This window comes from Chaetura pelagica, unplaced genomic scaffold (assembly GCF_000747805.2).
Source record: "Chaetura pelagica isolate M959 unplaced genomic scaffold, ChaPel_1.0 scaffold138, whole genome shotgun sequence".
NCBI classification, from domain to species: Eukaryota; Metazoa; Chordata; class Aves; order Apodiformes; family Apodidae; genus Chaetura; species Chaetura pelagica.
In genome coordinates this window covers 1,799,314-1,826,265 of record NW_009954215.1, presented here as the reverse complement: position 1 = coordinate 1,826,265, position 26,952 = coordinate 1,799,314, and the positions used below count along the sequence as shown (strand labels likewise).

Sequence of the window (26,952 nt, the reverse complement as noted above, 5' to 3'; positions counted from 1 at the left end):
TATTTTCCCACAATGTATCTGGTATTTGTCCAGAAGATGAGGTACAATATCCCCACTCTTCCAACATGCATAACTTGTAACATTCCTTCTTGTATGACTGGTTTTATTTTAATACTACATAGAGAAATTAAAAATCTTAGTGATTTTTTAATGGTTTGTAGTCCTATACATGTGCTACAGGAAGCAGACTGATAGAAGAAATTTGAGTCCTTCCTGTTGAGTAAAAGACTTTTCCAGGGTAGATTAGTTTTTAGGCCCTATTTTAAGGTGCTCCACTAGTGCTGTCTAATTCTTAGCTGCCTTACATCTAGAATACCTAAGGAGATTTTGTTTGTTTATTCCGCTTTTAGCTAATTGCCACTGACAATGTTGCATTTGTTTTCCCTAAGCATTTAAATACTTCAGCTAAAAGTAGTGACAGGTTTAACAGAAGAAGCCTGATCATGCTGGTTGTGCTTGAAGGGTGCATTTGAAGATATGTCCAACTTAAGCTCTTAGGAGAGAATTCTTGAATGATGACTGCAGGTTCTCTACAGACTTGGAATAAAGAGGATAGTATGGACACTACCCAGTGAGACCTAAGGACCTTGCCAGACTTCAGGTAACTTCTGGTAACTGTTTTTAGTTCCAAAACAAATGGTGGAAACTACAATGTTCCTATTGTTTGTGAGGATACAGGTGATCCCTTTGGAAACTATCTATAAAATCTTTTGAGCTTGACAGTCCTTAAGCAAAAGCTTTAAAATATTTTCTTTTAAATGTATCTGTGACAAACATGGTTTTGAAGTTACTGTAATCCAACCTTGTGAGCCTTTCTGAGGAGGCTGTAGAGCAGCCTTTGCCAACTAAAGCAAAGCTATTTATGAGCTGTGACATTTTGCCAGAAATGTTTGTATTAATTCAAGAAGAGTGGTGAGAAACATCAGTTCTTGCACACTTACTCTGAGTTGATATTCATTCATTTCACCTTGAGATTTTGAACCTATGCCAGCAGCTATTCCACTATTTGGCACATAGTGATGCTGAGCTGACTTGTCTACAGTTTTATTCAGTGATACTGGGGTACAGGACATGATAAATCTTCAGGCATCCCACTCTACTCCACAACCACTTATTTTCTATAGTTACAGGAAGAAACAAATGCTTAGTATAACACAGCAGATTAGTTTATTTGGATATATGTTTATCTTAACTTTACTGAAGAGATTTAGTAGGCCTAGGGGAAGGTACAAGAGAACCATTTGGTAGGATTGGTGGTTAATATAAATAGCACTTCAGCACTTTTGTTTTCTCAGTAGGCCAAGACCCTTTCTTGAATATAGCCATGTTTACCAGTTCATAGAGGAAATATTGTGTCAAATCCACCTTAAATCTTTTCCTGATGCCTTGTCTTTCTGAAGTGATAAACAGCCAGTATATCCAGAAGAAATTTTGGGTGCTTCAGTCAACCCATGTCCCTCTTTGCAGACAGTCACCTGAAGATACTTGTCTCATACTTTGTGCTGTTTTTTACATATGGGGTTTGCATAATAATGTGTTATGTTTGTGGGATCACAGAAGTTAGAGCCCCTCATGGTACTGGGGCTCAGTGGTTTAGTCTGACTTCTCAGAAACAAGGATCAAGATCATAATATACTTCATTCCTTCATTAAGTTGTATCTGTTTAAGACCATTATGTTAGAAGTACACCATGAGTGCTTTGTTGTGTTCTGGGTGGGAAACACTGCAAGCCAGTATTGAGCACAGTTGAGAATCTGACCTCACAGACTAAAAAGTCTGGGATATGATTGCTAAGCAGCATCACTGGCCCCCTTTTAAAGTAACACTGATACATTGCAGGCAAGCTGGCCAAGTCTGCCCAAATATAAACACAACTGATGAATTTGCTAATCAAACAAAACTAACTCAAACTCAGCTGAGCCAATCTAGAATTTCCAAAAGGAAGTTCACTCATTTATACTGCTGTACATCAAGTCCCTTTGGGGCACTGGCTATCAATAGTAACTGTATATGAAGATTACAGGTTCATACTTCCTGTGTTTTATTTTAATTAAAGGGGCTCTGTAGCCTAGTCATGAGTGGTGCATTCTAGAAATGTCTAGTTCCATTTCCTGTTAGTGAATTTTTTTCATATAGACCTACATTCTACTGACTTCACTTTTCCCAGAGGTACTGTGTGTTCTGTGCAGCATGCAGAGATCACCCCAATCATCAGCACACTTGTGCATAAGTGACTTCTTGCCTTCCAACAACTGTGTGCCAAGTCCATCTTCAGGTCCTTTTACTTACTGCCATTTGCAATATGTGGTTGTAACAGTTGATCCTCCTAAGGTTAAGTTTGGTGCTTCAGGTTTCTTTCTCAACTTTCATTTGCCTTTGTTAATGGCACTGAACATTTGCTTCGTCTTAACATACTGATACTTCTTTGTATCTTAATTTGGTACGTATCAATAAGGATGCCAAAACTATATGTGACTGTTCAGCCTTTGGGTATATTTTGTCCTCTTTCTTGCATCTTTGGTCAAAATAATTAAAGTGCTTCATGTCTTACTGGAAAGCTTGCTGTCTTTTTCTCCTTGATCCTTAAACCTAAAGGAACTTGGTGATGTAGGTTCTTTGTCTTAAGTGAGTCTGCAATACTGAAACAAATGCTTCTGGAAGTGCAGATGTTCTTCACTGAATCAGTCCAATGCTAGGGATTAAGTTTTATTTGTACAAGAATATTCTGAATTACTTTAGATGATGTTTATTTCCTTGAACCTTAATATAGTACTTCTGTTTTCTAAGATATATTACTGTTCATCCCTTTTGAGGAACTGCTGTTAATTTTTTTTATTCTTTCCTGTAACAGTGATTCCTTTGTATAAGTGCACACTTCACTTAGCTGGCTTCACAAAAATGGAAGTTATTGAAAAAACTTAGGAACTTTTTGCTATCTGTTATTTCTAAGCCTGAGATTTTTCACATTAGATCATGTACATTTATTTTACTATTTACACCTAGCACAGTACATTTATATGGAATACCATCACACAGACAAACCAGTTACTGACAGCTAATAACGATATTAGAATCCACAAGGCTTAATCTGCATGAGAGACCAGAAATATGCGAAATGGTGAAGTACAGGTAAGTCTTTCTGTATTTCCCTTAATTTTAAACCCATTTTGTGTAGAATGTGATCTTCCTACAACCAAGATCTACTTCTCTGTTTGTGTATTTGTCGTGTGGTCACTTAATCTTGGGTGGCTAGTGTCTTCCTTTGCTTGATAGTTTATTTCTTACAGACATGAAATATGCAATTAATAGTTATTTTAAGCATTGTTTAAATATTAGATAAAACTTTGTTTATTCTCCACTCTCTTCCTAGTAACCTACCAGTTTCATGTAATCTCATACTGCACATAATAGTGGAGTTCTAATAGTGGACAAAACTCTGGATGAATGTTTCTCTGGCTTCATAAGAGGTGGAGATCTAAAAGAGAAATAACACAGCTTGGATTACATAATCTATTTGCAGATTACTGTACCTGTGCTTGCTAGAGGTTTACCAGAGACTTATTTCCCCTGGTGTAAGCAATATTCATTTGACTTGAGTAACTCAGAAATCAGATGGTATATAAAAATCTTATTTCTACTTGCAGCATCCTTGTCACTGATCCTCATTCTTTAGAAAGAATTGGAAGTGAAACTCCACAGCAAAGTAGTCAAACGTCACAATAGTTTGCAAAGTATTTTGTATGCAACATCAGTTGTCCTAAAGTTGCTTCATCTATCAGTTACACTATATACAGCATTGCTACTTGTGGCTTTTGTCTTGAAAAGTAACCAAAATGGGATATTTCAGCAATTTGAGTGCTGTTTGTCAAGGGGAACAAGTGTACAACAAATTCTTACAAAGTGATGGCCTGTTAAAATTGATGTTTTACACCTTACTGGATGAAATATACCCTCTTTTCACTTTTACCACAGGGTGTTTCTGTTTATTCTACTACAGATCCTTTCTGGTCACTGGACAGCCACTATATAGATTTATTTTGATTTTAGGCATGCGTGTTGAGTTATCCATGCAACAGTGAAGAACCTGCCATTGTACATTCCACATGTTACTGTTGTACCAGTTGCTCTTGATTCTGTTAGCAGGAAGCTTGTTAGTTCCCCTCACCCTACAGTTTTGGTCAATGAAAACATTTGAATAGACAAACATGGTCAAGAGCCCAGAGCTACATGATGTTGCATTGTGTGGCCCCACAACAATCTTTAATAATAGCCAATCCAGCTTTGGCAATGGCAGGCTTGCTTGGAGGAGGTTCAGCCTTCTTTTCTACTGGGCTGCCTGCAATGTTCAAAACAGGACACTGTTAGAAACCAAAAGCTGGTCTGTCTGTTTTTTCCTACTTCTGTCTTAAATAATGCAGGCCTTTCCTGCCCTTTTCCACCTTCCCCTGAGTTTTTCAACTCTAATTTGAATAAAATATCCTAACACTTTGGTAGTAACCAAGTTGGTGTGTGGATTCAACCAGTTCAGTCTTATCTCTTTAGGGCACAGAGTTAAGAGGGGCTAAAGAACCCAGATATCTCAATGGCAGGGTAAACTTGTATCTTGTTCAGTTCAGGTGTCCCAGTTCACAGCCATACAGTCTGATAACAGGTTTTTCCACTTTAGTTCCCATCTTGCCTGCAGTAAAACAGGCAAAAAAACAGAACACTTTGCTTCAGATATCCTAGCATATACCTTAGGAATTTTTCTGCAGTTATTTTTGCAGAATCAGATTGCCAAAAATAGATCTAGTTGCTTACAAAAGCAGGTTGTGGTAATGTGTATTCCAATATACTTTGCATATTTTAAACATACAAGGCCTTTTTAAAGTGGTTATAGATTACTTGGATTCAGTTTTAAGGGATAATTGGGCACCTGAATGCTAAGTGGCCAGCAATTGCTGACACACTATCTTGTTTCAGGGTGATTTAGCTAAATTAATCTAGCTTTTGGAAGAGGCTGACCCACAATGGCCTTTGAAAATGCTCTTTTAGACCATTGTCTTTGGACTTATTTCTGTTCTTGTTTTTCTTAATGTTTGGGAACTCACTGGTAGGAGACTGTGTTGGTTTATCTAAGGGTTTTAACTTGGTTCGAAGGAATTCAGCCATCTCTTTGTCTTCTTCTTTCTCTCTGGTGGGGAAAAAAAATATGAAAGTAACTGTTCCAGCAATAACAATGTTTTATCTGTAAATGTGAAAGCAAAAGCTACAGTAGCTAGAATCAAACAATTCTTTGTTCTTTTAAAAAACATTTTATTTCCCTGCTTATTAAAAAGCAAAGTATTTGCCTAAATGAAAACATTAACAAAGTTGTAGAATTCAGAGACAGAATTTTGCTCAAGGTTCTTTCTTTGTCTCTGAAAGCCTTGGATTCATTATATTCCCTAGTCAGTGGATTTCAACCATAATGTATCACCTTTTTAAGTTGGCCTCACAAATATTTCACGATGCTTCCTCTACTAAGTAAAGCAGAGGACACATTGGTGTGATTGTACTGCTTATTTTTAAGGCCTGCTTAGACAATAGACTGGATCTCATGGTCTTTTGCTGCTAGTGTTTACAAAAACCTAGTATTTTTCTCTTCATCTGAAGACTGTCTTTGTGCTCAAAATAAAAAGATGGTGTTGCTAACCTTGATTGTATTTATTAATTATTTCCATGTTAGTTTCTTTGCTATTTTGTTACCTAAACATGAACAGTTAGTGCACAGATGGAATATCTCTGTTTAAAGGAAAAGCAGCAGGTTTTATTATCAGGAGTTTCAAAGGAAAGCCTTGAATTTTACTGCAAATGTGGATTGGCACTAATGCATTCAAATTTGCATAGTGCCCAGCAGTACATTTTCAGTAGCCTATAATTATGCCTCTGTATTGTGTGGCTGCTGCTGAAGCTTTTGCAATGTGTACACTGAACTGGCAGCTGAAAGCTCTGGATTATATTACTAGATCAGGCTTCTTGTCAGCTGCTGACTTTGGCCAGCTCTCTTTGATCAGCTGCAGGACTCTGGCAAGCTTTCTTCTCTCCTGTCCTTGGCTTAGAATTTAAATGTGTTGGAAGAGACATTGTCATTTAGGAAAAATGGATTGATATGCATTGAATCTTTACTGTCGAAAGAGACAGGGGAAGTAACAAAATTCTAATGTCAGTTTGTGGAGTGTGGGGGTCTCAGTGCAACAGCTGGAAATGAACTTTTGAGCAAGGCCACAGGTTTCCTAGCAATTTAGGGCTCAGATTTTTATATGAAGCCATTCCGATCTTGCTGACATTTTAGGTTAGGTAGATCCGTATCAGTAGCTGCATTCTCTTTTTTTTTTTTTTTTTTTTTGCTGTGGCAGGCTGAGAATAGTAGTCATAAAATCCAACCACATGAATAATTTGCTTTGTTTTTTTAAAAAGGCAAATCTCAGATGTGTGCAAATGCAGCCCTTGTAGAATTCCATTTCATGTCCACTTCTCATCCCCATAGGATCTTCTGGTAGCAGCAAAAATGCTTCTCTTCTTAAGGGTAAACACCCAGACACCTTCTGGTAGGGAAGTAATAGACCAAGCCCCACTGCAGTCATGAGATGACTGACTCAGTAGGATAAAGAGACATAGAAGTGCAGTCATCTAGTTTTAATGTATTTTCTATGGAACTGGGAGGAGGCTTTTTACTTTTTAAGTTGTTTTGAGGGACCAGTTATCTCCCAGTAATGTTGATCTAAATTTTGTCACTCCCTCCTGTGTAGTATTAGACATGTGAAATCTCAGTAACAAGCTCAGTTGCTTGTAGTTCTTACCGTAATCTCTCCACCTCTGCATCATCTACAAGAAAATCTCTTTTTTGTACCAGTCTGTGGATCTTCTGAATCAGCTCATCTTCTCTTTGTTTCTCCATCTTTGTTTTTTCTTTTTCTGGTCAAAAACAGAGAGAAGAGACTGGATTCTACAGAGTGAGATGAGAGGGTTGGGGTGGATATTGCAAATGTTTAAGAAAAAAATTGCTGATTTAAATCAATGACTCTTCAGACCTGAATCACCAAAAGCCCAACAAGTTCTGGTTACTACCTCTTTTTTCTCTTCTACTTACTGCTGTTGAGTCTGATCAGCTTAATGGTCTGGACGTTCTGCAGGGCTTGCTAAGCCTGCTTTTTAAAATATTAAGTTATTCTGCAAGACACTGCTTTGATTATTTTTTTTTAAGAGCTTTGGTAAGAAACCAGCCCAGTATGCTACATTAAAAACTGTGGTACAAACTCCCTTTGACTTGGGGAAATGAGACCACACCAGAAAGAACTGGGTTTATTTCATGACAGCTTTGGCTGTTGATTACAACACTTTTTTCTACTCTGGTAAGGAAGGTAAGCTGCAAATAGCATCAATTGTAAAATATGGAATAATAAATACTTCATTTTCCTTGTGCTTCAAAAATCTGAGTAAAATATGTCCTTGTCAATTGCCCAGTCTGTAAATGACTAGGTTGTCTGTAAACAACTTGTGACATGAAAGATGCACCTGTCACAAGCTAAACCTCATGAATGTTGGGGATTACAGAGCTGTAATTTAAGCAAATGTTGTTAAAATAGTAATCTTCAAACCTAGTAAGTGGAGCAGAAATAAGAAAGCCAGAGGCAAATCCCAGCCCACATATTTCCTCAAGAAGCTGAGAGTTTTGATTAGGTGAGAAGAAACTTTTTGTTAAATTAAGACTTTTGGTTTTGAACAATAGGAAGTATGAGTTTGTGAGACCAAGACTTAAAGAATTTTGTTGTCTCAAATATATTAAAGGTGCTTTTATCTTGCTTACTAAGGAATGCATTTATTGCAAAAATTCCCAGCACTAAGTCTCTTAGAGCCCATGATCCAAAATTACATTGTATTAAACAATTATTTTCAAATGTCTGATTTATTTAGCTGTTTGAAATCTCGTAAGTTCAATCAGCAGACATAACATAGCTCAGATGCATCAGACCACAGGCAGTTTGCTCTTTTTTCCATAACTCGTTTTAGTTAATTTTATGGATCTCTAAATGCAGTTTCAGATACTTTTAAATTATAGTCTGCCAGTGGCAAAGGAAATAATTTGTCATATAACAAGGATGCTTTGTCCAGGATGTGTTTTGTGTCTTTATCTTTTAGCAATGATAAAGGAAAGGGATTGGCTAATATGATTTCAAGTCTTCTACACTGTTACCTGTTGAGAGTTCCTGTGGTTAACGCTGAATTTGCAACAGAAAAAGAGTGCTTAGTAATCACTGTTTTTCTTGCTTTGCCTCTTAAGTCTGTGGAACAAGGGATCTCTTCCTCCCACTACTAAAGGTAGAAGCTATTTTCTACTTCCTTTCAGTCTATCCTTTTCACAGACTGAGGTGTGCTCTCCTGTGATATCCTTCAGGAAACTGCCTGCAAAATACATGCATCCTGGATTGTGGCAAAGAACTGTGTGCTCTGTGTACTAAAAGACTGATCCTATGTCTACTGAAACTGGCCAATCCATGTCTACTGAAACCAAAGAGATGGTCTCTATACAAATCTGTATATTAACAGGAAAATTATGATAAAGGTGTTATGAATGAACCCGTTTCTGGAAAGTTTTTCTAGGTTGGGTACATGCTGTGTCAGCACTTAGTTCTGCATGAATGCAGCAGCTTGTCTTCATTAAGACAAAATTATCCTTGTTTTGAGTCAGTCAAAAGGTGGTGCTGGTGGAGCTGAAGATACTTAATTCTGAAGTTTGCTGAGATTTGCAAAATGCCTTATAAGGAGAAACTGCTGTCTGGATCTCTGCTTAAGACTGTGACTGGAAAATAGGTTCTAAGAGGTTTAAACAAAAAAAGCCCCCAGGAAAAGAAAAACTTAACCCTTACCTGTAAGTTAAAAGTACGGGTAGGAAAGTGTTAGACTGTAAGAGGCAAGGGGAATAATTAATAGGTATTTTCTAGGTTTCATAATCCTTTCCAATATCTTTTAAACTAATAATGTATCAACAGTGTTACTAGAAATTAAGAATGTGACCTGTAAGTAACTAAAAAGTACAAAGAAACAAAAAGGTTATTAATCAAATTTTGTTGAATGCAAAGAAAAGTGGAAAAGTTCTTGTAGAACTAAGAATTTGGGCCTCAGAAGACCTCTGTTTCCTATTTCATAAGAGACTACTTTCTGGGGAGAAAGCCGTCTTTTAAAGTTGCACAATAAAATGTCGGGTAGGGGGAGAATGAGGATAACCAAAGGAGAGTCAAAATGTGTTCTTAATAGTTAAGCAGCAGCAGATGAAGGGTGCTAGAGGCTGTGCAGTAGTCTCTAGTATAAATGGCCCACTGCACGCATTGAGTCCTTTGCAGGCTCTGTCTTGTACTCTTTTCTTTAACAGAGCTGGGCTGTCATGGATGATGTAAAATAGCAAAACTGTAGTAAAGCAAAATTCAGTATTGGTTTCAGCTGGAGTTTAGAGTCAAGAACTGCAAAACTGCCCATAACTCTGTCCCTCCTTAGAGCAGTGAAATTGCAGAGAATTAAGGCAAAACACAAAGACTTTTACCTTTTAATTTTTGTAGAAACCCTTTCTAATTTTTTCTAGAAAGTAGATTTAACTTGAGATGTGACATTGAACTGGTTTATGTGGGGAAAAAAACAATCTCATTTACAGTGATGGTTGTAAATCCCTCTCCTTTCTATCTGTTATCTCAGGAATCTCAATATCAGTCTTTTCTACCTGACATCCTCTGTGCCACTAGGTTCCCTCGGGATTGCCAAGGGAGGGCAAAAGCTAAGGTATGTCCAGCTCGTTTAAGTAACATTTACAGGGTTGCTGCCAAGGGAGCAGAGAAACATAACACTAAAAGAAATTTAAAAAGAAATTTAGAGACCAGAAGATTAATGATGGGAAGGAAAATCGGATTAAAAACAAGGACTAGAGGAAAGAGAGATGAAACTCAGCCTTGGGGGGAGATTTCTTATTGTTAGGGCCAGAGGTGTGTTCCTGATACCAGTGCTGGACATCACCCAAGCATTATCCTAATACTGGGTTGGAAATAGCGTTACCTGGAATTGCTACCAAACTCTGCAGCTCTTTCTTAAGGTTCATAATGTCTTTGCACAGCTGGATGTCATCCATCCTGCAGAAACAGAAAAAGCATGGTCAGAGACATACAATCTATCCTGTGTTGGTGGGATTGGCAGATCTTATCTGAATATATGATCCTATCCCTTGCCTGGGACCTGTGCAGCAGCTTGAAATGCAGAGGTTTAATCTTGGGATCCTGATACTGTTTATTCACTAATCTAAACAGATAGCAAAAGGTATTTAGTATTAAACACCTGTTGAGCCCTTGATTACTGGTCTTACTGGAATCTAATATGTGTGTAGGTCATATCTGTCAGTGCACACTATTTCAGATGCCCTTTGATTTCCTGAGTGTCAGAGAACGTTCTGGGATGGGCATCTGTATATTTAATAGTCATGAAAGACAGCTGTACTACATTGCACATACTGCAGGAAGTTTTCACTAGGTAAAAAGGGTGAGAATAGGTTTCACTAGGTAAAAAGGGGAGCCTTGGAAGGAGCAGTGGAAACTGATACGTTATTTGGCATAGTTAAGACAAGGTTTATATTCCACTACCAACTTTCTTTGTGACCTTACTAGTAACAGCCCTAATACCAATGATCTGGACACTCTTGTAATTTGGCATCTATTTTGAGGTTTTATGCCTTTGAATGTCTTCCACAGCTGACATGAGTACTTCCAGTCCTTGATGTGTGCAGAAAGTCCATCAACATTAAGATAAAAAAGACAGCTTAAAAAAACCTCTAACATTAGCAGAAACTGCACCTTCAGTTCTTATTGAAACTGATACCTATGCTGAGAGGTGCTGTGCTAAACTATTCCCCTGGAAGCAAGCAAACTGCAGCATTAGCTTCCTGGCAAATGTTTTATTTTAGTGTCTTGGCCATACTGGCAGCCAAGGCTCAGGTGTTGGTTCTGAGGGCTGCATCAGGCGCTTCCATTTTGAAATCACACCCTGAGGAATACAAAAAGCATCCTTTGTTTAATGTACATTCTTCAACTTAGATGTTACCAACTCTGTCCTTACCCACAGATCTCTGAGTCCTTGTTTCATAATCCTTTGCCTGAAGGGCCTGTTGCCTAAGCAGCTGAAGGTAGCTAAAGTGGTATTAGAACATGGATTGTCACAGTGGTATTTGAAGAGAGGAAACCCAAGAGATTAGAGTGTGTATGTGAGAGTAAGTGCACAAAAGACAGTGCAATCAAAGTATAGAATTAAGTAAGGAGTGGAAAAAGTAGGTGTTTCTGGTACAAATCAGATTTTAATCACAATCCAAGAGCTTTTTATTCTCCTTGCTGCCTCTGTATGGAACGCAGGTCTCCACAGGGAGCTGTCCTTCAGCTGCTTTGCTCATGTGAAAACATACTGGTCCTTTTATTGTTTTTAGCTTTGGTTAACTCCATCTTGCCTTTTCCATTACTTTCATTGTGCTATGACAGCTATTCCTGCTTCCTTTTTACTTCTCCTTTCCCAAAATAATGACAGGAAAGTATCTCTGGTAACAAGCCTTATTGCTGACCTTTTTTCCTTGTTTAGGTGCCACTGTCACCTCTGCTGGGGATCTGCTCTCCCACTGTATATCTGTCATGTAAGACTGGCTTTTATTAGGAAGATCAGTATGCCAGCCTCAAGGCTAGTGCACTGTGCACTGCTGTGTTTAGGACACTTGGAGGCAGAGACATTTATATTGATGATTATTCTTACCTGGGCTTCTCATATTATTAGTGCTGATCACAAGCAAAGCTTGTTTTACTCTTGAGATCCATCATGCTAAATGGTACTGAAATTGCTTTTATCAATTAACAATCTTAAACACTATGTCCTCTGGAGAATCAATATCTAAAATGTGCTGGGATGTGAGTAAACCTCACAGCTCCTTATCCATTCAGTGTTCATGCAGTCTGGGTGTCATATATTAATATAACTAGTATTAATATATTGCAGGAAAATAACTATGGTTAACAAAGACAGCAGTTTCTTGATGAGAAATGTTCAATATTGAACTGCTGTATTTAGGGGTCAGATCTTCAACTAGTGAAGAGAACAGTGAGTTTCTAGAAAAGAGGTCTCCACTGACATATGCAGAGAGGACTTTTTTTTTCTAATCCTTCTGTAGATGGGGCTTCATTCTGGGAAGATTCAAAACATAATTAAAATAACTGGATCAGTTTGGCTCTCTTCTCTCTATGAGGAACTCCCAGAAGCTAATGTTTCTGCTCTTCTCTCAGAATTTTCAGGAATTTAAAATATCACTGGCAGTATGTTTCATGTGAACAAGATGATCACTCTTCAGTAGTCTCTATAGCCCCTATGCTCCCTTTGTGGCAAAAGTATTGGCCTCATATTGCAACTGTAACTGCAATTCCTCCCATTATTTTGGCTTTTTGACCACAGAGCATATATCTAGCACTCTCTATATGTTCATATCATCTGTCTTTCCTGAGGCCTAAGTTTTGTTCTGGCCTTGTACAAACTCACAGGAGAGATGTAAATATGTGGCCACGCACTTAAGGCCTGTAACAGTTGCTCTGTGACAATCTGAATTCCAACAGTCATGAGCCAGGTGGCCTCTCTGGAGTCCCAGTTCTGTACACTATTGCATTTTGATGATGGACAAAGACTAAACCCACCATCTGTACCAATCCCCTTAAGCACATGGAACATCTTTCCACCCATCTGTGTCAAACAGCCTTTGTGTTTCATCCACTCCATGGTGCAGATTAGGGAAAAAAAAAAAAGGTATAGTTAAATGACTGAAGAAACCACATGAAGGCTTCATCCATCTGACTTAACAAAAGCAGAAGGTATAGTTGCTTTTAACTATAAAGCACATCATATCTGCTAGCAAATAATACTACAGTTCCTGCCCTGGGCAAGAGTCACCTTGTTGTCCTTGAAGAAAAGGTAAAAGGAAGAACTCAATTAAATCCATACTGTTACAACGATCCTTCCTCTCTTTTGTCCTCTTAAGTTCCAGTTCTTGGATGTGAGCAGTTACAGGAAGCTCAGGAGAAGTTAATGCTGGTTCTGGAAAAAATGAAATTCCAGTGGATTTCTCATTTGAAAGCTGGATTGTCAGTAGGGTTTGACTGAGAGCATATTTATATTGCTGTCAGACCTCTTTAGAAAGTAAAAAGAGCTTTTGGCAATCTTAGAGATCAGGAATCTGCAGAGTAGGGAAAACAAAATTCCTTTGGGCCCCCTAACCTTCTCCAGAGAAGCTGCAGAAACACTGAGCATAATTCTGCAGCAGTTTCTCTCCTAGGTTGTGTCAAATCTCTCAGAGTGCATGACAGGCAAGAGGAGAAGTTACACAATTATAGTCCAGTTTAAGACCAGTTTTATGCTCCCTGTGCAGCTGATGCAATTCTTGAAGGAGAGCAGCAGTCAGGTTGGGCTGTGCAGAATACACAATGGCTTTTCCCCTCTAGATGCAGCATGGCACAGGGTACTGAAATGACCCCCTCCAGGCCTGTTTCTGTTATCTGCAAAGCTGCATGAGACATTTGCATAAAAATTGCCATATACAAACAACCTTTGCTGGATGCTCTGGTCTCTAGAATAGACAGTACATTCTTTCCTGTCTCTGTGAAATAATTTTTTATTATTTAGAATAAAAAAAAATCAGTAAAGCAACAGCAGTTACAATATACCAGTTTTTTGCCCAGAGCTGTGCTTTAAATGTCTGCCCAGCAGTCTCAAACACATGAGTTTTGAGTATGATAAAACATTTCTCTTATTAAGAGACCAAATCCATTCCTGGAATAATTGCAGTAATACTGAACTAGGACTGAGTTGCCAGTGTTCATTCTGTGTTCATTCTTGTATTCCTGAAACAGCCTGCAGTTCTGCTTTTCTGTTTCTTGATGGTTTAATGCAAGAAATCCTCTGTATGTTTGGGGGTATCACATAAGAAAGTATTACTCTTTTCTCTCTTAGTATTTCTAGCTGTATCATCAAAACCTAAAAGCAGACTCCATGCTTGACAAAAAAAGCCAAGATAAAATAGCTCATAATGAATAAACAGCATGAGCAAATTTCTAAACGTGTCACAAAATGACAGGAAAACAAGTGGGTTGGAAACGTCTGCAGTCATTTGGCACAGTGACTCAGCCTCAGTACGTTTCTTTGGTCAGGTTACCAGAAGAAGAATGCTCTGAGCACTGTCATCCCCTCAGGAACCACAAGTGAGGTGACAGCATGAGTCACCTCTGCCGTGCCATCTGGACTGAGGGGGAGCAGGCCAAAGAAACAGAGAGGAGACCTCCCATTCAGCTGTGCCCTGGCAAGTCTCAGAGGCTGTGGAAGATAATGGCAGGCAGGACTTAAAAAACAAACATTCTGTACAGGACACAAAAGTAATGTTTTAGTTTGTTTCAATAGAAATTATTCCATAGCAGCTACATTTTTCTGTCTGCTTTTCAGCTAAAGAAGAAAACCAAACTCAGGTACCATCTAGAGATATGGATGGAAAAAAAGCAGAAGTGATAGTAAAAGGCAGTAGGAAAAAAATCATTTAAGTGCTCACCTTAATAGTGAAGAAAAAAAAAGATGAATAAAAAACCTGTCTGATGCTCAAGATTTGAGAGTAAGAACTATTAATAGCAGCTACATACACATCAAATCTTTTTCACTGTTTTCAGGCTAAAGAGATCAGTTCAATATATCTAGAGAGCTGCTCCTTTACTGAATGACTGAAAGCTAGAAATAGATCTGTGCTCCCTCTAGCATGTTTATAAGAGGAGGTCTGAAATTCTTTTGTTTTCTGTTATTGCATTAAAATATGTGAAGTTATAAAAAGAACGTAGAGTAGTTCTGGTGTTTTTTTGCCCTCTCTTTCAAGAAGGCCTGCAGGCACTTACGTTATTTTTAGTTCTGTTTTCATATATTCCCATCCCAGAAGTAAAGTGCTCGTAATTGTTACGAGTTTCTGAAGACTTTGATAGTTTCAGGTCTTTGAGATGGCTTAAGAATCAGATGTGTTTATATGATTACATGTATCTAGAGAAGGGACAAGATCAGTTCCCTGGTGGTGTCACCAGTGAAAATACTGAACACCAGCAAGGAGCAGCCAGTAGTGATGGAGAAATTTGGGTGACTGAACTAAAGAGCTATGTGGAAATAAGAATTGCTACAGCCAGAGATGATAATGTGTTGTCAAGATGCAGATTCATTAAAATAAGGACTGAGATGGGGAGGAGGGACATGGATGGACGTTGCCTTTGGGGATTGCAGGTATTTAAGGCCTTGCCAAAGCTGTGGACAATCTGGAATGATGGAAGTATTCTGGGAACAGAAGGAAGTAAGTTTACGTATGCCTGTCTTCCACATTTGACTCAATTTTGTCCGTGTCAATTCATCTTAGTTTCTTAAAACTTCTAATTATAAACATGTGACACCACAGGCAACATTTAATGAACACAGCACAGGTTTTCTGAGTTGTCTTGGTGTGTTTTTATCACCTTGTTATTTAGCTCAGCACCTGGTGCTGCTCAGCCTGGAAGACGAAGAGCTGGCAATTAAGATAACAGATTGTTGACCAGCTTGCTTGGCAGGTCAGGTTACAAGTCGGAGGTCCTATGATTAACTATTGAAATAAGTGTGTCTCTTTCCTTGTGAAAAGCGCTCTCTGGTGGAGGAGCAGTGGCTAGAACCTTGGGGCACAGCCTGCAGAGCAGGGCTGTGGTTCAGCTGTCGTTTCAGAAACGGAAGGTGGCAGGACTTGAAATTCTCAGTCCCTGGAGGTCACGCTTCAGGCATATTTCACAGAAATTCAGAACTGTATCTAAATAAGCTGTCTGTATTTCATTCTCGCTGACATTGTTAAAATGTCTTGAGCTTGGCCATCTTCTCTGCCAGTTATTAAGTTTTACTGTCACCATCAATAGTAACAAGAGGAGCTTTCCTGGAAATGCCAGCTGTGGAGGGGAATTTCTCTACATGGCAAAAAGTGACTAAGTTAATTTGTCTAAAAACACAGAATAAAGAAGTTAGATTTAAACTCAGAAGTATCTAACCCCATCACAGTAGCATACAGAAGACTGGATGTAAAAGCATTGGGCCAACTTATGTGCATGGTTCATTTAAACTGGTCTGGTACTTTTATTTTTTTGCAATTAGGCAGCAGGAGTAGGATCTCTAGGTCTGGCTATATATGGTCTCTAGGAGAATCAATTAAAAATTTCCATCTTAATTTGTCTCCATAATTGACCTTTTCTCATTTTTAAAACCAGAAGAGCAACCATTGAGTATCAAAGCTGAGAAGAATATAAAGACTCCTGGTATAAAAATTTTTAAAAACTGTTTTGTTGGTGTTATTTCTTTGCACTATAGTAAGAGGTAGGTGCCAAACACAGAGAAAAGTACTAGATGCTGTACGTATAAGTAAAGAGTCCTAAGAGAATTCCATGCTTAATCTTAGAGGAAAGGAAAACAGATACTATACAGCACAAAGACAAAAAGTATCATAGAATCCTAGGGGTTGGAAGGGGCCTCGAAAGATCATCTAGTCCGACCCCCCTGCCAGAGCAGGGTCACCTAGAGTACATCACACAGGAACGCATCCAGGTGGGTTTTGAATGTCTCTAGTGAAGGAGACTCCACAACCCCTCTGGGCAGCCTGTTCCAGTGCTCTGTCACTCTCACAGTAAAAAATTTTTTTTGGATATTCAACTTGAACCTCCTATGCTCCAATTTACACCCGTTACCCCTTGTCCTATCACTGGTCATCACTGAGAAAAGCCTAACTCCGTCCCCCTGACACTCACCCCTTACATATTTGTAAACATTGATGAGGTCACCCCTCAGTCTCCTTTTCTCCAAGCTAAAGAGACCCAGCTCCCTCAGCCTTTCCTCATAAGGGAAATGTTCCACTCCCTTAATCATCTTCGTAGCTCTGCGCTGGACTCTTTCAAGCAGTTCCCTGTCCTTCTTGAACTGAGGGGCCCAGAACTGGACACAATACTCCAGATGCGGCCTCACCAATGCAGAATAGAGGGGGAGGAGAACCTCTCTTGACCTACTAACCACACCCTTTCTAATGCACCCCAGGATGCCATTGGCCTTCTTGGCCACAAGGGCACATTGCTGGCTCATGGTCATCCTCCTGTCTACCAGGACCCCCAGGTCCCTTTCACCTACACTACTCTCCAGCAGTTCAGCCCCCAACCTGTACTGGTACATGGTGTTTCTCTTCCCCAAATGCAAAACTCTACACTTCCCCTCGTTGAACTTCATCAGGTTTCTCCCCGCCCAACTCTCCAGCCTGTCTAAGTAGCAGAGAAGGAATCAAAACTATCAAAGAAAGGAGTTGGAACACCTGGTTAGCAATATATAACTAGTGAGTTACCACTGCTACTGACACTTTAGGCAGTTTTCTCCCTCTCTCTCACCTTTGGCCAGGGTGATGCTCAGTGTGTGTCAGCGTTGCTACACATGGCATTAAGCCCCTGAGAAGTCACAGTTGATGCTATATTACTAATTATTTACTCTGGACAGCCAATAAAACTGTGGGACTGGTACTATGAGTTTATCAGGACAAAGTAAAGTTGTAGCAAACATATCTATGTAAAAGGTAATTGTTCCTAGGATTACAAGTAACCGAAAATAACAGCGTAAAATGGCCTGAAAATCTGAATGGATCTATGGAGAATTTGGATGATGTAGGTATTACGAGCACTCTGGAGAAGAGGGAATCATCTAATAATGTGCACTGAGAGTCTACAAAGACAACGACCAATTTTAATTCTACTCAGTCAATGTGGAACTGAATTTGGCTTTTCCACAGGGGTAATTTAGCAATGTAATAACCACATTAAGCAAATATTGTGTGTGTTATTTATATTTTTACAGATAAAACCAGTTTATTAAGGTAAGTAAAACTGTTTTCAATAATTGCCTAAAACAGCCTAATAGAGCTTACTAATTAATATCCTGTATTTCCTATATATTAAATAATTGCCATTCAGTATCACCTACAGGGCAGAAATAACCACTCCCAAGACAAGTATCACAGGCAACTTCCAGTTTTTGTTCAAGGTCATCTTGTATAGCTGGCTTTAAGTTTTACTTTCCATCTGGAAAGCCAGCAGTATCAGGCATTGGCAGATTTCCCAAGGAGCATGTTTCATGACAATGGTGAATGCTATTTTATAATTACTCCCTGCCTTTTCTATTCACAGGAATAGGAAGTAACTGTGGGTGATAAGATCTCAGCTATGCTATTAATATTTACTGGGTCAGAATATGCTAATGCATTTTAAAATGCATTAATTTTGCACTAACATTTTTTTGAGATTAATTTTGTATTTGTTTCTGTATCACATAGAGGTATGAGGTTTTGCTGCCTGTCTCCTCTGACAGCTAAACTGAGCTAACACATGCATTATCTGTTTTTACATTGATGTCTTTCAACATGGTAGATTTCCATGCCCCTCAGTGATATGAATCCTAAACTGCTTTTGAATCCACAAACAAGTATCCACAACAGTAACACATTAAATGGGCACCACAAGGATAATGGCTGAGCAGCTCCCTTGGCTTTTGTGTCTGTTATCACTCCAAGAAAGAAACAAAGGAAATAGAAGCAGGAGAATTAGAAAGAGAAAAAAAGTATACATGTTCTGAAGTGGTATGTTTGCTTTCCTTAATGGCAAAGAGAGACTGAAAAAGCATAGTTTGACACAAAACTCTTTTTACACTGAATATTTTAAGAAATTAGCTCAGAGAAGCCTGAGAAGCTAATGAGGGGGAATGCTGGCTAGCTATAAACTGATGCTTTTCTGTACATATTGCCTCCTTCACAGCAATATGTGCTGAGTCCTTTGCCTTTGTGAAAATATACTTGGAAGAGATGGAGATACCATATGATGGTTTTAAGATGTATTTTCATTTCCTGGGCTGGCTAGAGATGATCACAACAGCTCCTGGCATAAATTTGTGCAAATTCAAAATATCAGAGGCTTAGAAGGAGAGATGCTAGAACAGCCACAATTGCTACATAACTCGACATATCCTGAGGAGGTCCATCCTGGGCAATAAGTGAGGCAGGGGCTTGAAACAAAAATAGGATTAAATAATCTAATAACAGAGCAAATAATCATGCATTTGCTCTGCTCAGTCTTTTTGCCTGAGCTAAAATGTGATTGCACAATGTGAATTGTGGCATTACCTAATTGAAGAAGGCATGATTTTATAATCTGAAAATTCGTTCCATGTAAACTTAGATAATTCTTCACAGCAAACAGCAAAATTCAGGTGGAAATATTATGGAATTCTGGATATGAAGAGTACAGATGTCTTCAGCTGCCTTCCTTTTCTTTTTAAAGGAGAAAATAACAGCATTGAGTAAAGGAAAGACTAAAAGTCTAATATCTGATCTGCAATTTGCACCAAGGTCTGAGAAACATGATCTGTTAATTGATTTCTTAAGCTGGTTTTGCTTTCTTTATTTCTTTGTATTCATAAAAAGAAAAACGACCTCTTTTAAAGTGTACACTGAAAGATTAACTATTTCACTGTGGTATATAGCATCTCATCTGTTAAGTAGATAAGAGTTCAGCTGCTTCCCTTGCTTTTCAAATAAAAAAATTTAGGGGATGTGCTAAGAACATCCTGTCACATCTGATTTTTTTGAGCTTCACTCAGCAAAATTAAGAAACTGTATTTTGCAATAAAAAAGCTTCACAAATTTGAAAATCAGAGATGTCAAGTGGAGTTTCCCGTACTGTATGTTCTTGCTTCACTTCAGGGTTCCACAAACTTACACTGTTTAAATGTATCTTTCTTCTACTGCTTTAGTTTTTAATTGCTTAAATGAGGTCTCGCATTTAATACACCAGTAAGGAATTTCCAGTTCTATCTGCAAGGCAGAGACAAGTGACTACAAAGCAGTACAAAAGATCAAAATCACATCTATCGAAACTGTGCAGATACTTGTGGTCTTCACTTAAAAATGTCTGGTGTTCCATTTTTAAACAGAGTAAATCCTGTTTCCACAGTTCTCACTGAATGTTCACTTTTTCTGTGTTTTGGAGAAGTTTTTCATTATTTGTCTAAGAGCAGACACAGGTATTCCCCTTCAACAGTAAATAATTGGTCTGTCACTAAAAACCAGTATGTATTTCTCAGTGGGCCTGGTACAGAGATGTGGACAAATTACAACACCTTCTGAAGAGGTATCTTCTGAATAATTTTGATAAAAGTATGTATCTGACTTGTCCACCAGCCAGGACTGATGTGATTTCTGGAAGCTGTTAGTTAATGTCTGCTAGACAGTTTAATTTTCAGAGTTATGCCTTGTAAGCTGCACCGAGTTCAGGTTTGGATCTGGGCACGTGGCCTTCTTGAGTGCTGTAGTCGGGGTGATCTGAAGTCAGGTAGAGGACACATCCATTGAACACCCTGTGTCCAGTTTTCACAACGATTTCCCAGGGCAGACTCCCCAGTGCTCTGTGGCCTCCTGCTGCAGCCAGGGGCACTGGAGGTGGAAAAGCAGGTTCTGAGGGCCTTAGCTGGCAGCCCATAGTCCTCTGTGCCCCACAGCCCAGCCCAGTTTGTGAGGGAGTTAAAAACCTCCTCGAAGCCGTGGCAAGAGGCAGGCGGGTGTGGTGGGGAAGGGTCGCTGTGCTGGCCCCACAGCAGGGCAGCCATTTTGTGCTGTGTGGGAGAGCTGCCTCAGCACGGCGGCCATTTTGTCTGCGGCAGCTGCGAGGGCAGAGCTGCCCTGCCTGGCGCTGCCGGGGAAACGCCCCAGGAAGGGCTCCCTCTCAACTTTAAACGTAAAACGTGCCCATTATGAAGGGAACCTTTGCTGACCTTTCCTTCCTTGAACCAGGTAGGTGAGGTCTCTTACCTGGTGACTGACTTCAGCATCAGGTGAGTTACTGTTGCTAACTGTGTGTCCAAATCTCTTTGTAGAGGTGGAAGATTTACTCCTGAGGAGATTAACCTTTCTGTTGATGGCCCAGAGAGAAGATTGTAAGTGATTTTAATATTCAGTATAGCACAAAGCATCTTGCTTATTCACAGGGTGACTGTTGCAAAGAAGTGGGGGGAAATTAATTAACTAAAAAAATCCCACAAGCTTTGAGGTTTTAACTCAATCACAGAAATGTATGTGAAATTTCTTCAAATATAATTGAACTTTTCCTTGCTTTGATTTTGAAAACTGAAAATCTGGGTCTGTTGAACTAAAAGTATGTTTCATAGATAACAGATGAGAAAATGAGCCTGCTTGGATATGTGTAAGATTTTTTTTTAAGTATATATATTTTTTATGACTTTTGAACACTACTCTGCACACCTTTTAAGTGTACTGTCTAAGTAGTGATTCTGGGCTGAAGTCTTCTGTGATCATACTCAAAGAAGTCTGTGCTATTTGAGGGTGGGGCTTTCAACTTCTCGCAGTGTAAGTCAGGGCACTAAAGTTAACCGCCATGTGTAAGGGTTGAAGTACCAGTCCTATCGTACTTCAAAGGGAGAAGAGAGCAAATGATTTTTTTTTTTTTCAGCCTACTGTACCTTTATTTATGCCAAGGGTCTGGGTTCTGCAGGTTTTAGATCTACTGAGGTTCTTGGCCTGTTTGCAAAGGCATTGTTAGTTTGTGACCTCAGGTACTCACAAAAGACTTCAAAATAATATACTCATTATTAAGTCCTATTCTTCTAAATTCAGTGATTTAGTAATATAAACCCTACTGACTTTGTAATCAGAACTGTATTAATACTCTTTAACCTTCATTGAAGCTTCTATGCCTTACCCTTTTGTCAGTTTTAAAATCTCTTGGCAGAATTGCTATTTGATACATAAAAATGGGTTTATATTCATAACATAATGGATACCATTTAACAAATATCAAATCCTGGCTGCTATTAGTCCAGAATACAGTGTGCTCTCTTGTGACATGAACTGTCTAAGACCACTAATGAAGTGAGGAATAAAGCCTGAATTAGGTTAGACTGGAAGCTCCAAATCCCCTACCTGTTGATATTTTCTTCAGACAAATATCCTTCCCACAAAGGATTGAAGTGAGGTGTAAAAATATGCTCTGTAGACAGGTACTTTGCGGAAGTCTCCTTTTGTAAGTAATAGATCCCTTTTAAGTCTTCTGCAAATCATGCTGAATAAAAATGGTGCTGAATAAAAAAGGTAATTCCCTTTGCAACTACAAAAATATTTTCCCAGTGGCATTTTGCAAGCATTCACCTAACTTGGATGCTCTTTATCTTTCTTCCTTTTAAAATGTCAAGCAGGTAAAAGTTTTCTAAATAGCATTCTTTCTTATTTTGATTAATTTTGCATAGTGTTTTCCCAGCAGTATTGACACTTACATAAACCTGAGTTCTGATTCTCTTCTGACTAAGACTTCCCGAAGTCTCTGGATCTTTGCCATCTCAAGCTCGATTTCCTCAGGCATCATTGTTGTTTCAGCCATTGAAATGATGTCAAGTTGATCTTTTTCATAAAAGAAAGAAGAAACATTTAATTTTATTTAAAGCAGGCATGCATTAGTCAACAGTTTTTAGCATATATTGTTTTTAAGCTCTGTTTCTGGTAATGAGCCAGAATTTATAAAACAAAAGTGAAGACAACACTGAAATGAGTAATAGCCAGTGACAACATGAAACTATTTTGCCTGCTCTACAATTTCCAGGCTAATTTTCAGTTACAAAGAAACAAGTAAAATATTATTACTGTATGCACAAAAAGATATTAGCATGAAAATAATTACTATATAGGAATAAAATTATCAAACTATTACATATAATAAGAGAGACTGAAGAGGTAAAAGCAAAGCTACTTATACATATTTTTCCTTCAAATTGAATGCAGACTGGTATAGTTAAACTGAGTATTAACTTAATAATCAAATTTTATCCTCAGTGTGCCAGCCAGAAATGGAACATTAGCAACCTGTGATGAAAAGCAACCAAAAATAAAATGCCCATTAAGTCAGCAAGTGCAAATAAAACTTTCAAAGAAGCCTGCAGTGATACAATACACAGTGTGAGAATGCATTATGCTTACTGTCAATAGTTTAAGACAAATCAGTAAGGAATGTTATAAGGAAAAAGTAATTATCAGCAAAAATTCTGCTGTTGTCACTTGATGCGAGCCTATTGTCCGCTGAGAAGCTTATAGTGCTCTACAACCATAAGCTGGTGTAATTCTAATTTGGGGGCTTCTGCTATCATCTCTGTAAAAGAAAGAGGCATGAAGAAGGTGAGGTGTTTCAGTAACACAAAGGGTCTCAAGCCTATGTTGCAAGAATCCAAAACTATGACATTTTATTCTGCCACTTTTTGTCATCTTGGAGATGGAAGAACCATCTTAAATGATTCTGTTCAATTCATGACTGCAGAGAAGCTCTTTAAGGAGGTGCAGTGCAAATCAGTTCCATGGCTTCTCTAATGTGGACACCACTCATCGTATGTGTGGCTCCTCTGCTTCAGTTGAAAATTATTTTAAGTCATTGTAGTCCTGGATTGGATTTAAACTGAGAAACTGGAGGCCTACTTCTACCCCTTAAATTGACCAATAATAGATAGCCATTAATAGTATTTTAACAAGGATTAAGTTTTGTTCCAAAGCTTGGTCAGCAATTTTGAGGCTTTCTTAAGAATTGAGTGACATTCTCAAATTAATCCTTTTTTCAGTGAAGTCTATTAAATGCTAGTAGAGCATGGTGCAGCAAGTGGACTTTTCATGCTGTTTCAGGTACCAAAATCAAGATTTTCAACACCACTATTACTTGATGAGCCAAAGCAGAAGTAAGCAGGAGGCACAGTTCAGAAACAGATGAAAAGAGAACCAGTGTAACTTAAAAACAATACACTTGGTGGAAACTGAAATAGTTGCATAATGCAGAAAAATGAATTTTTATAGTACAAAATAGTACAGATAAAAAATAGTCATATGAAAATAATCAGATTATTTCTGTAGTTTGTAACTAGCTTGTCACCTGGAGGCATGAATGACTAATCTTGTAGCCAGCCTTTTACTGTACCTCAAATGTCTTCAGAAACTCAGAGAAGGTTTTTTTTTTCTCTGACCTAACCCATCAGAAGCAGGATGCAGTGGCCAGTAACTAAGCTGTGCAGAAAAAAACTACATCTCATCACTTATTCCTAATCTAGCCTGCTGCAGCCTTCTATTGTTGTGAATCCTAACAATTAGTAAATTTTGTATCTGTGTGGAATAGTATTTGTTCAGTGTTTTATTCTGGAATTACCATATAACTATATCTAATAGCTAAACACAATACAAGCAGCTGCAGTATGTTATGTTCCTGGCTTCTTAACAGGCAGGCAACATTGAGCAATTTAAAATGGGTAGACTGGGGGAAAGGGGAGAGGTGGCATAGGATAGATAGTTCCAGTGTGGAAAGGACCTGACTGGCATGGTGCTGAGCACATCCCACCACTTCTGCTAGTCTGACTGCCTCGGCTCAGGGCTGGTTTGGAAATGGTGCAGATGTCTGCCCTTGAGAAGCCTCAAACAGGCACAACAGAGAAGAAAAAAAAAAAAAAACAGCTTCCTGCTAGAAGCAAAATTATTCAGTGCTACTGATAGCAGTTGGAACCAAAGTGATTCTGAGAACTTTAGCATACGTCAGGGGAGTAGAACAGTATTTTTTTGCTTCTCCAGTAATAGCCTCTGCACACTACTATTGTCTTTAGAGATTACTTTTTCCCTATTAATACTTCTTAATGGGTTGAGCAACACAGTTATTTTGGAATGAATGACATGTAGAGCCCATGAAATGCACTTTGAGCTGACACAAACTGAGCACATCCATCACAGGTGGCTAGATGTGCTTTGTCCCTGAAAGTAACAATGGCCAGTAACTTTCTGAAAAAACTGAGTCTGCTAGAAAATGTCAGAGAAGTGGCATTCACAGTATTTGGAGGATAATCTTGGATTCAGTATGTTTACTATGAAGTGAAAAAGAATGCCTCTATGCAAAGAGCCTGGTTTCCTTATCAGTGCATGAGCATTCAGAGCAGCATTGCAGTTCTGCAGATGTTAAATTCTCCATAAAACCCTGGAAGCAAAAGTTGCAACTGCAGTGCAGCTCCCCAGTGGACAGGAGATAATCTTGGAGCCCTGAAGTACTGGCTTAAACTAGGCATCAAAGCTTCCACTGTTTTTGCCAGACAGCAGGGCACCTAGAAATGCCAAAGCTGGTTTTCCACATGTTCCATGTCTCAGGGTAAGCTTCTGGACTGATTAGTCGTATAGTTTGGCTTTGCAACAGGCAGCTGTGAAATCTGGCAGCCCTAGGGATCCCTAGAGTGACAGAGCACTGGAACAGGCTGCCCAGAGAGGCTGTGGAGTCTCCTTCGCTGGAGACATTCAAAACCCGCCTGGACTCATTCCTGTGTGATGTGCTCTAGGTGATCCTGCTCTGGCAGGGGGGTTGGACTCGATGATCTTTCGAGGTCCCTTCCAACCCCTAAGATTCTATGAACCCTTTTGGCAGGAAGGAACCAGAGATACATACTGAAAGCTGATTAAATGCCAGGATATTAGGGAATGTCACAGTCACTAAATATCCCTGCTTCTGAACAGTCATTTGGGGAAAGAGAAAAACAAAATGGGGGATTTTTCTGATTTGTGGGGAATTGTGGTGCATCTATGCTTCCAGTAAACCTGAAACAGAAAGTACTAGCCACCTCAGCTCTCTATTGTGCTGCCTAAAGATCACTTATGTTCTGAGATAAACTGCTAGACTAGAGCAATTCCTTCACATCTGCAGTCTATTCAGCAGTTCCTCAGTCAAGAGCTCAGAAATGAATGTCTGGTACAACCTGTAGAGAAGCACATCTCTCCAAGACGATCAAAATGAATTATCATGCATTTAAGCTTGCCCTTTGTGGGTGTGGAGGAAATCTAGTTTTCATAGTAATGCATAGGATCCCTGGGAAAAGCACTGTTGCAGCATCAGCTGTGGTGAAAATATTTTTATTTTGCAATTGGACAGAATAAAAAATAATACCATCTCTTAATGATGATAGCTGCTTTTGCACAGATAGCTTATGGAAATACTTTTTAAAAATCAAAATTAAAAACTTCTGATTGTAGGACATTAACAGCATTAGAAAACTAGGAAAGACATGAGCAACCTAAAAAGATTTATTTATTATATATCAAATACACCCGTTTTTGAAGGGTTTGTTTCAAATTTTACTGAATTAATTTGTTGAATTAATTTGCTGAACAAATCAATCTTTGGAAGAAGTCATATATGGATACTATGATTATTTGTTTTGCTCTAGTCACCTGCCTCTTCTGATTCAGTATTTGACCACCTCTCAGCATTGAATATCAATTATAAAGTTTCTGTAATATATGAAATGACTATGTCCTGTTTTCTAATAATACACTACCATGATTTATAATGACTATATGCAATAGAACAATTACAATACTGGGATTTATTTTGTCCAGGTCATTAATACATAGTTTTTTAAAAAGTTATTACAGATTTATAGACATATTGCAACCTAAGCTTCTGCTTCAAAAGTCTCTTCTACTGACACTCTACCATATGACCCAATTTTAAAATTAGATAAGCAGAGAACATAAAAAGCACTGTGTACAACTGCCCACTGTACTTCCAGAATCACTGCCTTGTCTCTTCCTTACCTAAGAGCCTCTTGTTATAAAAAGATTCTTTTAGTTGCCTATCCTGTACTTTCTTGTTCTTACTATCTTCAAGGTTTGACCTTTTCTTTTTCATTATTTACCTTGCAAATAGCCTGTTGGCAACAGTCTATTCTTTTCCATTTCAGGCTTTTGTACACAGTGGTCTCTCTGAGATTTCTCTTGAAACATAAATGCCAGATTCACAGTGTTGAATATTA

The 26,952-nt window shown here is 38.6% G+C and overlaps 1 protein-coding gene across 1 annotated transcript; it reads right to left on the bottom strand.

Annotated features, from left to right (window-relative positions):
- Window positions 1-4,126: 4,126 nt before the first annotated feature.
- On the bottom strand, window positions 4,127-22,534 carry LOC104393704 (chromosome unknown open reading frame, human C16orf45). The gene is made up of 5 exons (XM_010003217.1): window positions 22,417-22,534; window positions 10,063-10,136; window positions 6,822-6,936; window positions 5,091-5,173; window positions 4,127-4,336 (listed from the first exon to the last, which is right to left on the bottom strand). Exons 1-5 carry the CDS (start codon window positions 22,518-22,520, stop codon window positions 4,224-4,226), a joined length of 489 nt encoding a protein of 162 aa, XP_010001519.1. The 5' UTR covers window positions 22,521-22,534; the 3' UTR covers window positions 4,127-4,223.
- Window positions 22,535-26,952: the final 4,418 nt, after the last annotated feature.